Source organism: Engystomops pustulosus, chromosome 6 (assembly GCF_040894005.1).
Source record: "Engystomops pustulosus chromosome 6, aEngPut4.maternal, whole genome shotgun sequence".
Classification (NCBI taxonomy): domain Eukaryota; kingdom Metazoa; phylum Chordata; class Amphibia; order Anura; family Leptodactylidae; genus Engystomops; species Engystomops pustulosus.
The window spans coordinates 54,827,916-54,844,583 of NC_092416.1; the positions used below are offsets into that span (position 1 = coordinate 54,827,916).

The following is a 16,668-nucleotide window of genomic DNA, read 5'->3' on the forward strand; positions in this document are numbered from 1 at the left end:
TAAATATATGGGGATTTTCCACATCAGCTATTACACATCATCTATAGCAGCGGTGGGGCAATTGCCAGAGTATGATAAATATCCCCTAGTAACTGGATTTTTATCTGCAGCTCACATTCTCAACTATGTCTTTAGCTGCCTGTAGCTCCAGTTCTGTAGCTCACATAGCCGCAATTGGCTGCAGTGAGTGCGCCTCTCCCCGGTCGTCTACACCCCCTTCATGGAGATGGGAGGGGGAATGAGCTCTCCCCACAGAGGAAAGCCAATTGGCCACAGTGAGGTGAGATACCTTGTGGTCACTGCACTGTGATCGGGTTCCATCAAGCAAATTGTGCGGCTGGATCAAGGGTCTGTAATGTCCCACTGGATGGGTCCATTACAAACCTTACATACACTTTTAATGTCCATAAAATGTGGGTGAAATATGGCCAAATTGACTATTTTGGGGATAATTTCAGTTTTTGATGAATTTTTAAATATTTAACATTAAACCCCACCTACATAATCAACCCATTTTCAAATCTGCACCCCTCAAACTATCAGAAATGACTTTTAGGAAGATTGTTTACCCCTTGAGATCTTCATAGTAATTAAATCAAAATGGAGGTGAAATTGTGCCGGTTACGTTCATTTAGCCCTAAAATTTACACATTTTCCAAAGATAAAAAGAGAAAACCCATCTTATAATTTCTCCCGAGTACAGAGACCCCCCCACATATGGCCATTATTTGGTTTATGGGTGCACAGCGAGGTGCAGAAGGGAAGGAGCGCCCTGCAGCTGCCAGAATTTTAGTTTTCTCATTGGCCCCATTTGTAAGCTATAAAATTTTAGCTTTTTTGTTATTGGGGCCATGTGATGCCATTTTTTTTGCGGGATGAGGTGCTCTTTCCAATGTTACCATTTTGGGGTTGGTATCCCCTATTGTTGAAAATGTATGAACTTTTTTTTGAGGGCAAGAGTAGAAAAGCATAATTTCTGGAACCCTTACTAGATTTATTCCTTTTTTTTTGTTGTTCATCGTATAGCCTAATAATCATGTTATCTTTAATCTGTGGGTCAATTTGTTTACAGGGATTGCCTAATAAAACCCTAATGTGGGGAAAAATCTATCATTTGTTCATCACTGTCTCCCAAGTGGCATAACATTTTAACTTTTTTGGCTACAGAGCTGGTTGATGGCTTTTTTTGTAGGACATGTTGTACTTTGCAACAGTTACATATGTGTTTTTTATCACTTTTAATTGCATTTTTTGTGGGATTAAATAGGTAAAAATCATAACTTTTGGCAGGTTTTTTTCACGGTGTTCATCGTGTGGGTTCAATAATTATTTACTTTTATTCTACGGGTGTTATGGACACAGTCATACCATATATGTGTGCTATGATTTAGACATTTTTGTGCACTCTTTATATGTTAGGGGCTTATGGGCATTTTTATTAATGTATTAATTTATTTTTTATTGATTAACATTTTTTTTAACTTTTTTATTAGTTCCACTATGAGACATGAACAAGCAATCATCTGACTGCTTGTTCATGATAACACTCTGCAATACTGATGCATAGTCTGACACTGTGCCTTTAAGATGACGTCACAGATGCCATCTTATAGGCACTGCTTGAAAACAGCCCTGGGGTCCTGATCAGACCTCAGGGCTGCCATTGGAACGATCGGGGTAGTGACCCCCAGAAGGGAGTTTAAATGCCACAGTCACGCTGACCACAGCATTTAACAGGTTAAACACCGAGATTGAAACTCACTCTGACCACGAGTGTTACTCAGGAATGTCAGCGGTAGATTACAGCTGACACCCTGCGACTCCCAATGCCAGCACGGCTCCGGCGTAGAGCCAAACCGGCATCGGCTCAGCTCCGCACTAGCCCGTGTACTTGTAGGGCGCTGAGTGTTAAGGGGTTAATGATGTATTAATTCTATAGTAAATACACCAGAGGGTTATGCCATAGCACAACACCGGAAAGTGAAAGTTTACATTTACCAATGATGGGATGTTTATAAATGTGAATCCAATCCTATCACAAGGCCCTTGGTTGTATACCTGGAAAACTCCACCCCAAGGGGAGATTTATAAAACTCCCTGTAAGATTCTTTTTCTGTGAGTTCTGAGGAACAGCAAACACCCAGGCTCAAGGCCTGCAGATATAAGTCACATATCAATCATGACCAAGCCAGCATTAGGTTGCTAAAATCCAGCTAGTCAGGTACCAGGGTATCCTTAGGTCAGGCCCCGTTGGGGCAACCAGCTCACAGCGTCATTGACAGCATCACAGGTCCTAATTCTGCCCTGGGCAGGTGCGGCCATTTAGATCCTATGGAGATGGAAAGGGTGAGGAGCGGTCAAACCTCCCATCCCCAACAGGCCACAAACTTTGCCATGTTCGTGAGAATTCAGCCTAAAAATAGGCTTCTTATGAACTTATATTTTGGTTGCGTTTGACTATTATACTGCACACTGTTCCTGCTTAGCTCCTCACTTTGCATTGTAAGACATCTTTTTGAGATCTCATCCCCACAGGATCTGAATAACTTCACAATTTGATTTATCAGGTCAAATTCTTTGTTAAGCTGTCACTGCATGGGATAAATAGGCCTTCCTATGTCGAGCACCTGAACAAGCAGGGTTAGTTCACTCATTTATCTTCATAACCCAAACACATAGTGGAACATTTCCTCATACAAATCCCCATTTCTATTAATAATCTGGCAGCCTCATTCATTTGACCACGGAATCCTTGAAAATAGTTTTACCTTCCGGTTCCCAAATGTGCACAGGCCTATCAATCACTTCAGAGCCGCTGTGGCCTAGCTTATTTCAGCCATCGCAGAGGTTAATGACAAGCTGCTTTTTATAGTTAGTTGAAACTGGCATATTTCATGGTTGGCTTTAACGATCTGCATGGGATATCATTACTCTGCTGCTGAGACTGAGCCATCTGAAAACATAAAATGGAAACAAAAAACACAAAAATGGTTTGTTTTCTTTCTACGTCCCTTAACCTAGTTGTTTTCCACAAGGTCAGTCCATGACAAGAGGCAACTTCTCTTGGGATAAAGCTGTCAAAGTATCTATAGACAATAGAGTCACCATTGCTTCTTGAGTGACAACCAATGTTGTTATTTCCAACATTCATATCCATGAATTCCTGGTCAGCAGGGGTGAACCTAACCTCTTTGCTGCCTGAGGCACACTATAGAAAGACACCCCCAATATCCCCGTGAGAATACAATAATTAACAACATTATGTTAAATGCAAATAATCAATCTTGGTACCCAATTCCATACTTGCAGGATGTGATGACATTGATACATTGATTCATTGCGGCTCCCTTCAGCCTGCCGCCCCCTCCTCCTGTCCTGGTGACCGACTCCGAGCTAGGACATGCTGCGGCCACAGTTATTTTAATGCAGTATGGCCTGGCCTGGCTTACCAGCTTCAGTACGTTAAGACTCCTGTGTGATGTTGCCATTACCCCCATTGTCCTCCAAGGGGCACCGTCCAAGGTGAGATTCTCAAATTGCCTAATGGGTGGTGTGCCCCACCTGGTTAGTCCATAAAAATAGGACACTTTTCCTGTGTCCATAAATAAAAATAGATTTTTCATGAAGTTGGAAACTCTTGTGCTGGATATTATTATTATTATTACTATTATTATTATTATCCTCATATCCAGTTTACTGCAAATGATGGTCATAGGTTTATATATTTCTTGTGCTCTGTAGACATGTATCCCTTACAATTCATATGATGTTTAATAGTTTTCAAATGTGTCTAGTAAAGAAAAACTTTCACCACTTTCATCTACTCATTTTTTTCATATGTGTCGTTGCACTAATTCCCAGTTGGAATTGTCTTTGTATCTCTCACTGTTTCATACAAATCAATGTCATAAATTTTTAATCTGTACTGTCAGATGGGTGGAGTCAGACAGTCTGCTCCGGCCCATATAACAGTAAGGAAATGCATGTGGGGACAGCAGGAACTAATAACCTGCAGTGGCTTGCAATGGTGGTGGTTAAGAGAAAGCCTGAGTTTGGTTGAAGGCCTCATCTGCACTGTTCTGGGAAGGCAGGTCAGAAGCCAGGAGAGGGGGAGGCTGGGAAACTTCTGGTATAGGTGTCTATCTCCCTGGCTGATGTTATGTGGGAGGCCTGTAAATCTTTAGATCTTTAGAAAACTCACACTTCCTTTTATTGGAAGATGCCTTACAGCAGGCTAGCGATAACTCCTTCTTTTGTGGCTAACAGGCTGGAGATTGGCTGGCTAAGCAGCAATAATGAGTGCCGATGGTGTGCATGAACATCAGTGTGGACCAATGGGCAGCTTCACTATCTAAATTTCCTATGAGTCAGGTGGGCTCTGCTGCATTAGCAGCACACAGAGACACATAAACTTTATGGGCATAAACTTTAGTAAGGGCCCGTCCTGCAGTACACTACATTTACTGGGTCCTAAAACTATGTTTATAGGCTCTCTGGTGTTAGATGGTCCGAGGCTAGAAAAAAGAACCTGATTTTGTTATGAGCCCAATTAAACCCTGGATAAGCATGAAAGGCAAATATAGCAACCATGGAGGCTTAATGAAAGTTTCTGGGCATGTTTGGGTGAAGATCACACCAAACCCTCCCCCAAGGCCACGGGCTTTAGTTGACAAAGTCTATTACTTCCTTTATACTCTCCTAAAGTCCTCCAATAAATATCTAGTGAAATTCAAATGCACCTTATAGAACAACATATATTTTATTTATAGTTACTGCCTGTAAGGCAGCCTGTAACTGTTTGCTGAAAAACGGACTTAAAGGAAACCTACCACTTGTAGTGGCAGGTTTCCGATGGAAATACCGGGCACCAGCTCAGGGTGAGCTGGTGCCGGAGCTTATTTTAGTTAGTGTTTTAAACCGCGGTATCGTGGTTTAAAACACTTTTTAAACGTTATAGCCGGCGCAGGCAGGTACGCGCTCGGCGCCGGCTATAAAGTTTAAAAAGTGTTTTAAACCGCGATACCGCGGTTTAAAACACTAACTAAAATAAGCTCCGGCACCAGCTCACCCTGAGCTGGTGCTCGGTATTGCCATCGGAAACCTGCCACTACAAGTGGTAGGTTTCCTTTAAAACTGCACTAGCCTGCCTCTTATTCTCTATACAAGGCGTCCAGTTGGTTTGAATGACTTTAAAGCATAACTATACATTTGAAGCCATTTATTATGGTAGACATGAAGGTGATAGTAGAAGTGCAGGTGATAATAGTATACTTTGCACTAAAACAGTTTCTATGTATTTTTTTCTGCTGCTTCTTTTTCCCTTGGTGAGCAGTGTATCTGTACCAATACACAGCACATAGATAAGGACAGTAGGATCATATTTCCCTTAATGATTAATCTCTCTGATGAAATTAGAAGGGACTTGTCTGTAAAGAGTTAAGTCATTAGACACTTTATTAGGCTTTTTTATCTCTCAGATGTCAATAAAAACTAAAATACCTTATGGATTAAATTCAGGTTTTGATCTAAAATGTTTTAATGGATTTATTTATGTGTGTGAAACATGTTATATGAAGTTTAGGTCACTGTAGAAGTGATATGTTAGATGTATAGGGATAGACAGAAATAATTTATATTTTTATATAATTTTGCTGAACAAAGAGGAAATAGGAGACGATAAAAGGTTAATTGGAAGGGGAACTCCTAATGCCCCAGATGAAGCCGGAACTGGCTAAACCCCAGTCAGGCAATACTCTCTGAGTTGCTGAAAAGGGGTTTTATATGTTTTTCAGAATTTTATACAAGCTCCATGTTTGATAGTATAATAATGTTTTACACCTACCCATGAATTAGTGATGGTGCACTAGTGTTGGTGTCTCTCATAAGAACCTTCAACGATGAATTCCAGTTTCTGAAGTGACTGAGTGCTACACAGCCAGTATGAGGCACGTTCACTCTACAGTGGAGGATACCAGTGATTATTGTGGATTGTCGAGCCTTCTCTACTCCAATTTCTGTCTTTTGGTGTAAAGGTACCCCACTAGAATGAAATCTGAAATTGCAATACACTGGGGCACATTTACTTACCCGGTCCATTCACGTTCCAGTGGCGGCTTCTCCGACGAGCGTTCGGGTCTTCCGGCGATTCATGAAGGTCCTGCGCCCGATGTCCACCAGGTGTCGCTGCTGCTCCGAGGTCCACCGAGGTGCCCCAGAGTTCATTGTCTTCATCGTGGTGCATGTGAGTATGGCCCGTGCGACCAATTTTTTTTTTTAAATACGGCGGTTTTTCCAAATCCGTCGGGTTTTCCCACGGCCACGCCCCCCCATTTCCGTCGTGTGCATGCCAGCACCGATGCGCCACAAACTGATCGCGTGCGCCAAAATCCCAGGATAATTCAGGGAAAATCGTTGCAAATCGTAAATATTCGGGTAACACGTCGGGAAAATGCGAATCGGCCCCTTAGTAAATGACCCCCACTGTGTTTATTTTGGAATTTGAAAGAAGAAGAGACTCTTTTTCCTTAGATTGGGCAATGTTGTGATTTGGGAAATTGTGTTTAATATATATCCATAGATGCAATGAGCGGGGAAATGTATTTATAAAGAATCACTAATAATATGAACCACTTTATGTTGTATGTTGGCAGTATCAAAATAATCTTTCTCCTATTTGCACAGACCTGCAAATGTCTGACTGATTGTATATAACACTTTACATCACTTCTCATCTGCTTGAAAAAACGTAAGACTTTGTTTTGATCAGTAGATGCTATTCATACCATGATGCCTCAGCACTGCATAACATGACCATTTAGAGGCGGGGCTATCTCTGCTAGCTGAGAGTGCACTGTGATTCCCTTAATTTATCTATTTTCTCCATGCCATAAGTATACAGCCAGTGTGGCTGAGCTGTAAGCTCTTTTTATGATTTGTGTGACAGGAACCTGTGTAGTTTTTATTAATATCTTTGATATCATGTTTGTCCCCTTGTAAAGAGCCCATGTAATACAGTCCGTCATACAGGAAGATCTAATGTCACAAATAGATCTTCCTAAATACAAGTATAGGAAGCATGTCACCGGAGGCAGATTCACACTGTTGCTAAGCAACCATCCCAATGTGATAGATAGAGATGGAACCAACGGGTACACGGACAGGTGAGAGACTGACACATGCAATATTATTATGGAGGGAGCACATGGGGGACTAGTTTTGAGTGAAGTGTCCCTATAAATGTTATGATTTACATATCCAATTCATTTTCCTCCACTTTAGGACATTTGGTCATTGTGAGAACCCTGTAATAGTATGTTTGTTATCAGTAGTGTCTAATGAATTATCAAGTCTTCTCAATGTAATTTGTTTTATCACTTTCCCATTTGCTGTGTACAAATGCACAATGTCACCCTAAATGTCACCGCAGATGATCAAATGATGCGATGTAATGTGGACTTGTAGCGAGGAGAAAAGGATCCTTGGAACCCGAGCAGAAGCATGTAAGGAGGAGAGCTGGTCAGCAGCGTAGCTCAGACTCACAATAGTGGAGATACATTTTCCATGCATAGAACATTCCCACTGTTTGTTTCCCCTCCCCCAAGTCTGCTGCTATCTGATCTATGATGATATGTGATCTCTAGGATACACTCACACACAAGTACCGGCATTGCTGCTCAGCTATGCACCATGTCTCTGTCTTAGGACCACTCTCTGCTTTAAATCCTTGACAATGCTGCCATGCTTCCATTTCTGCATTTCACCTCTTTTTTGCTTCTGCTGTTTGCTTCTCTTACCTCTAGGTCTTCTTTGCCCTTCCGTTTGTGTATGTTTGGACTATCACACAATAGACTGCAGGGACCAAGGACTTCTAAGCCTCCCCAACCTCTTCCCCTTGGATATAAGGAAACTCCTTGCAGCCAACAACCACATACAATCGATCCCGGCGGATCTTTTCCTTTTTTATGCGGATCTGATCTATCTGGATCTCAGGAATAACTCCTTGACCTCGCTGGAAGAGGGCACCTTCAGCACTTCCACCAGGCTGGTGTTCCTGGATTTAAGTTACAATAATCTGACGCAGCTTGATGCTGGGATTTTTAAATCGGCGGAGAAGCTGATAAAGTTAAGCTTGGGAAACAACAATCTTTCGGAGGTGCATGAAGATGCCTTCGAGAACTTGGAGTCTCTTCAAGTCTTGGAACTAAATGACAATAACTTACAAAGTTTAAGTATCAGTGCACTAGAATCCTTGCCATCGCTCCGGACTATACGATTAGAGGGGAACCCTTGGATATGTGATTGTGAGTTTGCCAACCTATTTTATTGGATTGATGAAAATTCTAATAAACTGCAAAAAGGTGGGTAAAAAAAAAATATCTACATCATATGTACCTGTCACTATTGCTATGAAGAACTGGGGGTTGTGAATTTAAAGAAATGGAGTTTATATGTTCTTTTCGTGTTTGTGTGGCTTTTTCTGGCTACTTCAGTTTCACATTCCAAGAGCAAATGTCTTTATATGAAATTTTCTCTAACTCGTCTATGATTAAATGTACACTGTGAATTTACTTTGGACAGGACTTATGTGAATATATCACCACTATAAAAGTAATAATATATATCATAAATAGGACATAACATAAGAGGAAGCAAAGTCTATTGGACTTCCCTTACTAGGTCACATGTCAACAGGTTAGTCCTAAAACCACAAAGTATGTTCTCTTGTGTTTTCATTAAAAAAAGCCATAAGGCTATAGTCAATCAAGCAAGCAAAATTAAAGAATCTCAGCCTCTGTTTTCACAGCAGATCTAGCAACTCAAGATCTAGCAGCCCAAGTGTGGTCCCCTCTATGGAATTCCCTGTAGTCCATGTGGCCTTTGATTTTCACACATCAGACCTTTGATAATAAATGATTTAGTCTCAAATATCATACATTTTTTAGATATGTCTCTAATTTACTGAAAGTGCTGGGTAATGGTCACAACGGTCGAGCCCCACCTACAATATTTTTATGACCTAATCGGCCTTGATCATAAATATCATGAGACAAACCTTTCCTAAAAGGAATTCATGAGCTCACTGATCCTAAAAATACTCCCAAACTAAATCTTTATCTAGTTCAACCTACCAATGTTATGTCTCCTATAATAGGTGCACATATGAGCCATCTCCATAGGTTCCATATTAGTAAAAGGGTAAGTACCCTATGATCCCTGCCATTCCTGCCTTGTATAAGTGTGCAGAATCGTTGTATTACACATAGAAGAGGGCATCTAAATTCTAATCACTTTTAGTTTAATCCATTTCGGGGGGATTCATTTACATTACAAAGACAAGTTGCACATGAATTGCACATCACTTGAGCTCTGTAGATGTCCTTGCACTTTGATCATAGCTTGAAGATAGGACTGTACAGCAAGTTAAAGCAAATCTACCATCAAAATCAAGCATGGATAAACCAGGGACACTTACTCATAGACCCAGGCACATTGACTGTGGTAACCGTCTTATATGTGTTATCCACGGCCTCCTTCCTAGTATAATTATGCTAATGAGCCTGAAGGGCTCTGGTGAGTGTATCCAGAGCTCCTCAGTGCTGTCGCTTTACAGGCTGTTACAATGAGCAGAGCAGGCCTCCCCTCTCCCTGCACTTAGTGCTGCTGCTAAATTTCACAGGCAGAGGGAGGGGGAGAGAGCAGTGGGAGACAAACGATCTGCTCATTGTAACAGCCTGTGAATCTGAAGCATAGAGGGGCTTTGGAACCCCCCTGGAACACTTCTGGCTCATTAGCATAAAAGCTTAGACTGAGTTTTTAAAATGATAATAAATATAAAAATATTACCCCAGTCACTTATGAGTAAGTGTCCCTGGTTTATCATGCTGGATTTTGATGATAGATTTTCATTAAAATTTTATTGTAATGATGGGGAAAAAAAACTTAAACAGTGGGTCACAATATATTTGCCTCTTTGTCATCTTATAATAGATTTAAACAGCAGTGTGCCAGACCAAGCTTTTGTCCATGGCAACCATTTATAGTTATGTTACCCAAAATATGCTTCACCAAATATATTATATACAACTGTCATGGAAAATTTCATGTGTTAGAGTCGCACCATATTTTCTGCAGCATTTTGGCCTCCCTAAAGCCAGATGGATTATTGATGTAGTCATTTCATTTATTTAATTACCTACATATGTAATGACCTTGTGTTCGACAGAATATTTAAATCCAATAAATCAAAGACATGCAAGCCTTACTCTGTAATGTTAATGAAGATAGGAGAACACTCAGGTCCTTTTACATGGTGCTAAGTACATTGTGGTTAGATGTTCCTACTCATCAGCAAAGTTTCTCATATCCACAGGACACTCAGATGTAGCTATAACCTTGAATAGAACATGTGTCATTCCACACTGTGCATACAATACGACACATCAGTATCTGGCCAGAGAGCTCATAAATCACCCTCCACCATGTGTCTGAAGAAGACCACTGAGAGCTTTGGAAATCTAGGGGATTATCCATACAAGACCCAAAGAACTATAATCAGCTACATTATTTCATATGCATGAAATGTACTCTACATATCTCAGCTATGGGAAACCCCAAGCAGGGGACTTCCCTACTAGATATTTATGGCTCAAAATGGCCTTCAAAAAGTATATCTCATGATAAACCATTTAGGGATACATTTTCTGACACATGTTCTCTAATGCCAATATTAGGTCTAGTAGAACAGCAACATCTAATGGACTTTGATATTTAAAGGAAAACAGTACAGCTGCCTTGTACAGTTATGTGACTTCCCATTGTAGCTCAAAATGTAATATACCCTACACACACACACAGAAAGACAGAAGGAATATTGCTGGGAAAATAGCAACTTGTAACTGGCCCCAGGTTAGATAAAGATAAAGCTACAGTAGATCCTTCCTTAGGAGAGAGATCACCTAAAAAATGAATCCAAAAGTCCAGACACCAGGAAAAGGAGGTTCTATATGTGGTGACTATGCCATTTCTTAGATGAGGATGAGCTTTCTTCCATCTGAACATGGGTAATGTGTGGTATTGCAATTAAGCTCCATTTATCTCTATACACCTGAGCGGCCAAACCAGCACATAACATGGTCAGGTGTGACGCTATTGTTGGAAGAGAGCAACCATTTTTTTCACCCTCAGTACAACATATTTATCGGTCAACATTTTTAATATCTTAGATTTAACTTCTTCACTGCATTAGGAAGCGATGGTTGAGCACCACTAGTTTCTGCAGCAATTCTGCACATGAATAAGTCTGGCTAATTATTCACATATAATCAGGGGCATAACTACAGCGGTAGCAGCCATAGCAGCTGTTATAGGGGCCCATAGTGTCAGAGGGCCGTAGCATCCGAACGGACACAATAAAGAATCAAGAATGTGCACCATGCTGGGGGAAGGCACAGCGGAACGCCAGGACTGGGATCTCTCATCTCTAATTCCTGCTGTGTACCTCCCCCACATGGTCAGCAGCTACTGGAACATTCTGTAAGTGTATAAATGTATATATCAGTGCATAATTTTGTGTCAATGGGGCACATTTACTTTCCCCAAAAGTGCATTGTCCGACTGGAATGCACTCTGCCACAATTCACCAAGTTCGTGCGCCCGATATCCTGCATGTGTCGCTTCCCTGCTCAGCTCCGCTGGAGTTCAGCATCTTCTTTCTGGTGCATGTAAGTGCTTGATCTTACGACACAATTTTATGTTAAATCCTGTGCTCAGTCCGAATAAGTCAGGTTGTCCGATGCCCCCCCCCCCTTTTCTGTTGCATGGAAGCCAGCGCAGCCGCGCCAAAGTCCGATCGCGTGAGACACAATCCCTAGTTAAATACCTGCCCCAGCAGTGAACCTCCCAAAACCGTCAGAAAAACCGACGGAAGTGCGGCCGCGGACCCTTAGTAAATAAGCCCCAATATGTATATTTTCTGAGGGGGTGGGGTGGCCGCATTCAGAATTCTGCTATGGGGCCCTGGCTTTGCTAGTGTGAACAGATCTTTAGTGGTTAACAATTTTTCAGTAAGATTGAAGGACATCTACAGTACCATCCAATTAGCTGATTGTAGATTCTTACGTCTAACCTTCCCGTCCTGTGCGCATCTGCAGTAAACTTCTTTTAGTATGTTTTAGTGCCGCATGTCATAAAAATAAAGAATAAATAAAAAATATGCAAATGAGGCTCCACCAATAAGTAATATATTCATGGCTCCCGGCCCAACTGGCACGCCTACACAGCGGTCAGAGAGTTGTCACTAGTCAGGCCAGGAGCCATGAATAAATGGCTTATCGGCGGAGCCAAGAGGCACTATACTGAGGCTTATTTGCATATTTTTAAAAGCTTGTTTTCTACAAAATATGGCACTAATAGCAGTTTACTGCAGATGGGTACGTGATGGGGAGAGGAGTAGTAAGCATCTACCTTCAGGTAATCTGATGGTAAATGTCCTTTAATTTACATAAAAAGGAACTCTACCCTGAGCCACTAAAATAAAAGATAGTCACTCCTTGCTTGTGCTTCCCAGGTAATCTTGTACTGAACAGTCCCTACTATTCTGGACTCTCTCTCATCTAAAGGATGGGAATGTTAAAAAATACAATTTTTTTAAATTTTAAAGTCAGATTATTTTTTTATTGGAACCAGGAACCTAACTACTGTGGCCCCTCTCATCTAGCATGGTAAGCATACCTGGAGGTCTAGGGTGTTGGATGCTTTATTTTCAGGATGCTTAGTGTTCTAGGATAATGCTGGTATTATTGGTGGCATACCTGGGGGTCTTGGGTTGTGAATGTATTACTCACAGAATCCCTAATGTTCTAGAATAGTAATGGCATTAACATGCCATGATCTAGGGTTGTAAATTTATTACATCCAGGACAATTAATGTTGCAGTGCAGGCTTTAATGATGGCATATCTGGTGGTCCAGGGTATTGAACACATTACTTCCAGAATGCCTAATATTCTAGTATAGCGCTGACATTAATGATGGCATACCTGGTGGTCTAGATTTATTAAATCTATGGTATTCCACAATAGTGTTGGCATAAATGTCACAGAATCTTAAAGGAAACCAACCACCTCAAAAACATTAAAAACCTATCCATTCTCACCCTCGCTCCTCTTGATCCCAGCGCTGTCCATTGCTGTTCTTGACACGCCACAAACCGGACAAGATGTCCGGTGCTCCGGGCCGCTAGTTATACATGCTGGGAGAAAGATGTGAGGTCGCAGAAGACGTGATCCCGGCGTGTCAAGATTAGCGATGGACAGTGCTCGGATCAAGGATGAAGAGTAGTGGAGGTGAGTATTAATAGGTTTTTTTAAATATTTTTGAGATGGTTGGTTTCCTTTAATTTTTGCATGCTAAATCCTGGTCACTCATAGAAGCATTCAATAGATGTAGATTTTCCAGAAAGGTTATCAGTCACAATTCCCTAGACTGGTGTGATAACTGTGTATGAGGAGCTCATGTCATAAGTTGTAAAAGGTTACATAATCATCTTGTGGATAAGCAGAGCTGAGTTTGTTACTTGGCAAAACCTATGATATTATTATACGTCATCACTGTGTTTATTATGGCTGAAAGTACTATCTGCTATCATCTGTTAGTTCTAAGTTCAGTTTTACACTATGTTGCAGAAAATTGTCAACACCTGCCTAATAATCATTTTTCTGCTTATACAGTAAATGGTCGGACCATCTGTCACAGCCAAGGATATATAAATCAGCAAATCCAAGGGCTGCAAGATGGAAAATCATTATATTCTTGACGTCCTATTACCCCTTTAAATAACTACCAGCTTTGTATATGGATCCCAATTATATTATCCAATTATCTGCAGGAAGCTACGAAGATTGAATGTCTAGTAGTAACCGGTTGTATAAATCCCATATACCAATGTCCGCTCCCCACCGCCCCAGTGATTGATGGGGATGCATCGACTCACTGGACATATTAATTAAAGCAGTGCTAATGACGGTCATTACAGTCACTACCCACATACTGGCAACCTTTATGCCATCCATATATTTGACACAATTGTGATATGAATGCACAATTTTATTTACGCCTAATATTTCCATATATCTTTATAATAGTCAATTCTTTTCTGATGCGAATCACCTTCATAAACGTAGCTTTTCAGCTTCATATTGATAACCCATTTTAGGATAGGTCATGATTCATGAATGACAGATCAGTACAGGTCCAATACTTGCGATGAACAGACACGTTTTGGTTCGGTCGAACTTTGAACAAAGGTTTGGTTCTGGTACATGAATGGGAACACTCACCAGTAACACCAGTGATTGGTGCTGCCGATCGGGGTGTTAACCCAGCGTCACTGGGGACCGACGATCCTAGGGTACATTTTCTAGATATTTTGCCCACTAATAAAACTTTTGCCACATCCACAGGTTAGGGGATAAGGTATACATTGGTGTGGTCTGACAACTTGGACTCAACTGATCATAAGAATTTGAATTCTTGAATCAGTGAGTAAACCTCTTTAAAAGATAATATCCTGGCAGCAGTCACCACTAGAGGGAGCTTTTTGTATACTGTTTCAAATGTGAATGTAAGGGGAAAATGTGGTGTCATTTTAGTTCAGTAAACCCCCATCAGAGCATAATACATTATATATGCCTATGTTTCCAAAGATGGTGCAATACATAGTTACAGATGCTGCACAATGATTAAAATCTCCTTTTTTCTGGTCTGTGCACTTACTGTGCATACTCTCCAGGCATGATTGGTGTCCCTCTGGAGGAACAATATCCATAGGGTAGGTCATCAATATCAGATCAGCTGGGTTCCAGCATTCAGAATCAATACTGAGCATGTAGCTGGAATTGTCACTGCTCAGACACTAATTGGCTAAAGCAGTCACCTGTCACCCAGTCCATAACTTAGACTCGGTGCATTGGGTAAGTAAGGAATGTAAGTTTTATTATTGCTTCTTAAGAAATGAAGAAATAACTTCTTTAATAATATAAAAGTGGATTTATTTGTCAGATTGGAATCCCATGTCCCATCTGGCGTAGAATTACCCGTTCAGGCTATGATCCGTATAGCATTTTGAGTTTCTGTCGGTTACTTTGGAAGCCATATTGAGGTCCATGGGCTGATTAACCACAATATTGCCTCAAAAATAGTAGACAGCAACTCAATTTAAAAGGTCAAAAGGGCCTTAGGGGTAGAGGTCGACCTCGAAAGCATTTTACCTCATTGATGTGCCTGCTTCTATGGTAGAGGCCTTTCTCTGCAGTTTGTTGGGTGCCCTAGAAGGCTCGGATACTGCAGATCCTTAATATTTCTCCATTTTGTTTCCCATTGTAACTCTCCACTTTACCAAAAGAGAATTTAATGTAGATGTCATAAAATGCTGTTGTTAAATTGACATTTAACTATAGAAAAAGACTGGCCGCATTGCCTTGGGTATAGCGAGCGCTCAGCGTTTCGTATTCAGCTGGTGCAGGCTTAAGACCCCTGTGAGAGATCAATTGCATGCAAAGTTCGACTGAACTGCAGTTGCCGTGGTAACTGTCAAGGAGATGTGACAAGTTTTATGTTGCTAAATCTTTTGATACATTGTTATTGCATGGTTCCTAATAAAGTGCACGCTACAGAGGGGGGAGCAGATAATCAAACTGGTGCCACAATTTTAGGTTATAAAATATTTAATTATATTTTTTTCCCATAAAAAATTTATCAAAGACACATGTAAGCATCTAGAAAGCCGCATATTACTTGCTGTGAATAGTAATGTTACGATCTGATGTGATTTTTGTGATTATTAGCTGCATAGTTTGTTAGGTTCTCCTGTCTTTCTGATTATGACAGATGGATTGAGGGGTATTTTATTATAGACTGGGGAATTTTTCTATGGCCAATCCTTTATTCACCATTACTGGATACCATATAGCACTGTCCTATCCTGTCTCCATGGACGATTCTAGCTTTTTTTTCTGGCTGAGGTGAAAAATTAAATGCCCCCCACCCAGTGCTCTGTACCCTGATCCCCTGCTATATTCAGCCCACCAAATGTACAGACAGAAAAGCATCTACAACTTATCAAAACATGCTGATCCTACCCAGGCTGATGCTTTCTCACACACTAGTAGTCAGTCAGAGACACAGATATTAGTGGCATCTAGTACCATACAGGTTATGTCTGCTCCATAAGGAGGAGGACTTCAGTACGGCTTCTCCTGGCCATGGCTTGTCACTGTTGAATTGACAACAGATGTCTTCAGCTCCATACAAAACATCTCCACACTGCGCCCATAAAAAAACACAGTCACTTACAGTATAATGTCACCTGGTAACAATGTGGACAATGCATCACAATAAACGCATCATGTGAGCAGCCTTATTAATAAATTGTGTCCTCTGATTATTTTATACCACCCTTTATACATATACATATTTTATATACAGTTCTTTTTATTATTTACAGCACCCTACAGTTTAATTAGAACTATCACCCCTAGTTTAATTATTATACAGCCAGCCATGGTATATATATATATATATATATATATATATACATATATAACACTAAATATATGCACATACATATCTCTCTATATATACACATATATATCCCATATATTAATATATACAG

General features: G+C 40.7%; 1 protein-coding gene across 3 annotated transcripts in view; it reads left to right on the top strand.

Moving 5' to 3' along the window:
- Positions 1 to 7,105: 7,105 nt before the first annotated feature.
- The window catches only part of LRRC38 (leucine rich repeat containing 38), a 38,606-nt gene continuing 29,043 nt past the window's right edge, over positions 7,106 to 16,668 (top strand). Inside the window, exons 1-2 of one of the 3 annotated variants that reach the window (XM_072156165.1) lie at positions 7,106 to 7,160; positions 7,800 to 8,357. In XM_072156165.1, coding sequence (XP_072012266.1) covers positions 7,136 to 7,160; positions 7,800 to 8,357 — 583 coding nt within the window. In that variant the 5' untranslated portion in view covers positions 7,106 to 7,135. The other 2 variants (XM_072156164.1, XM_072156163.1) reach the window with 2 other exon arrangements.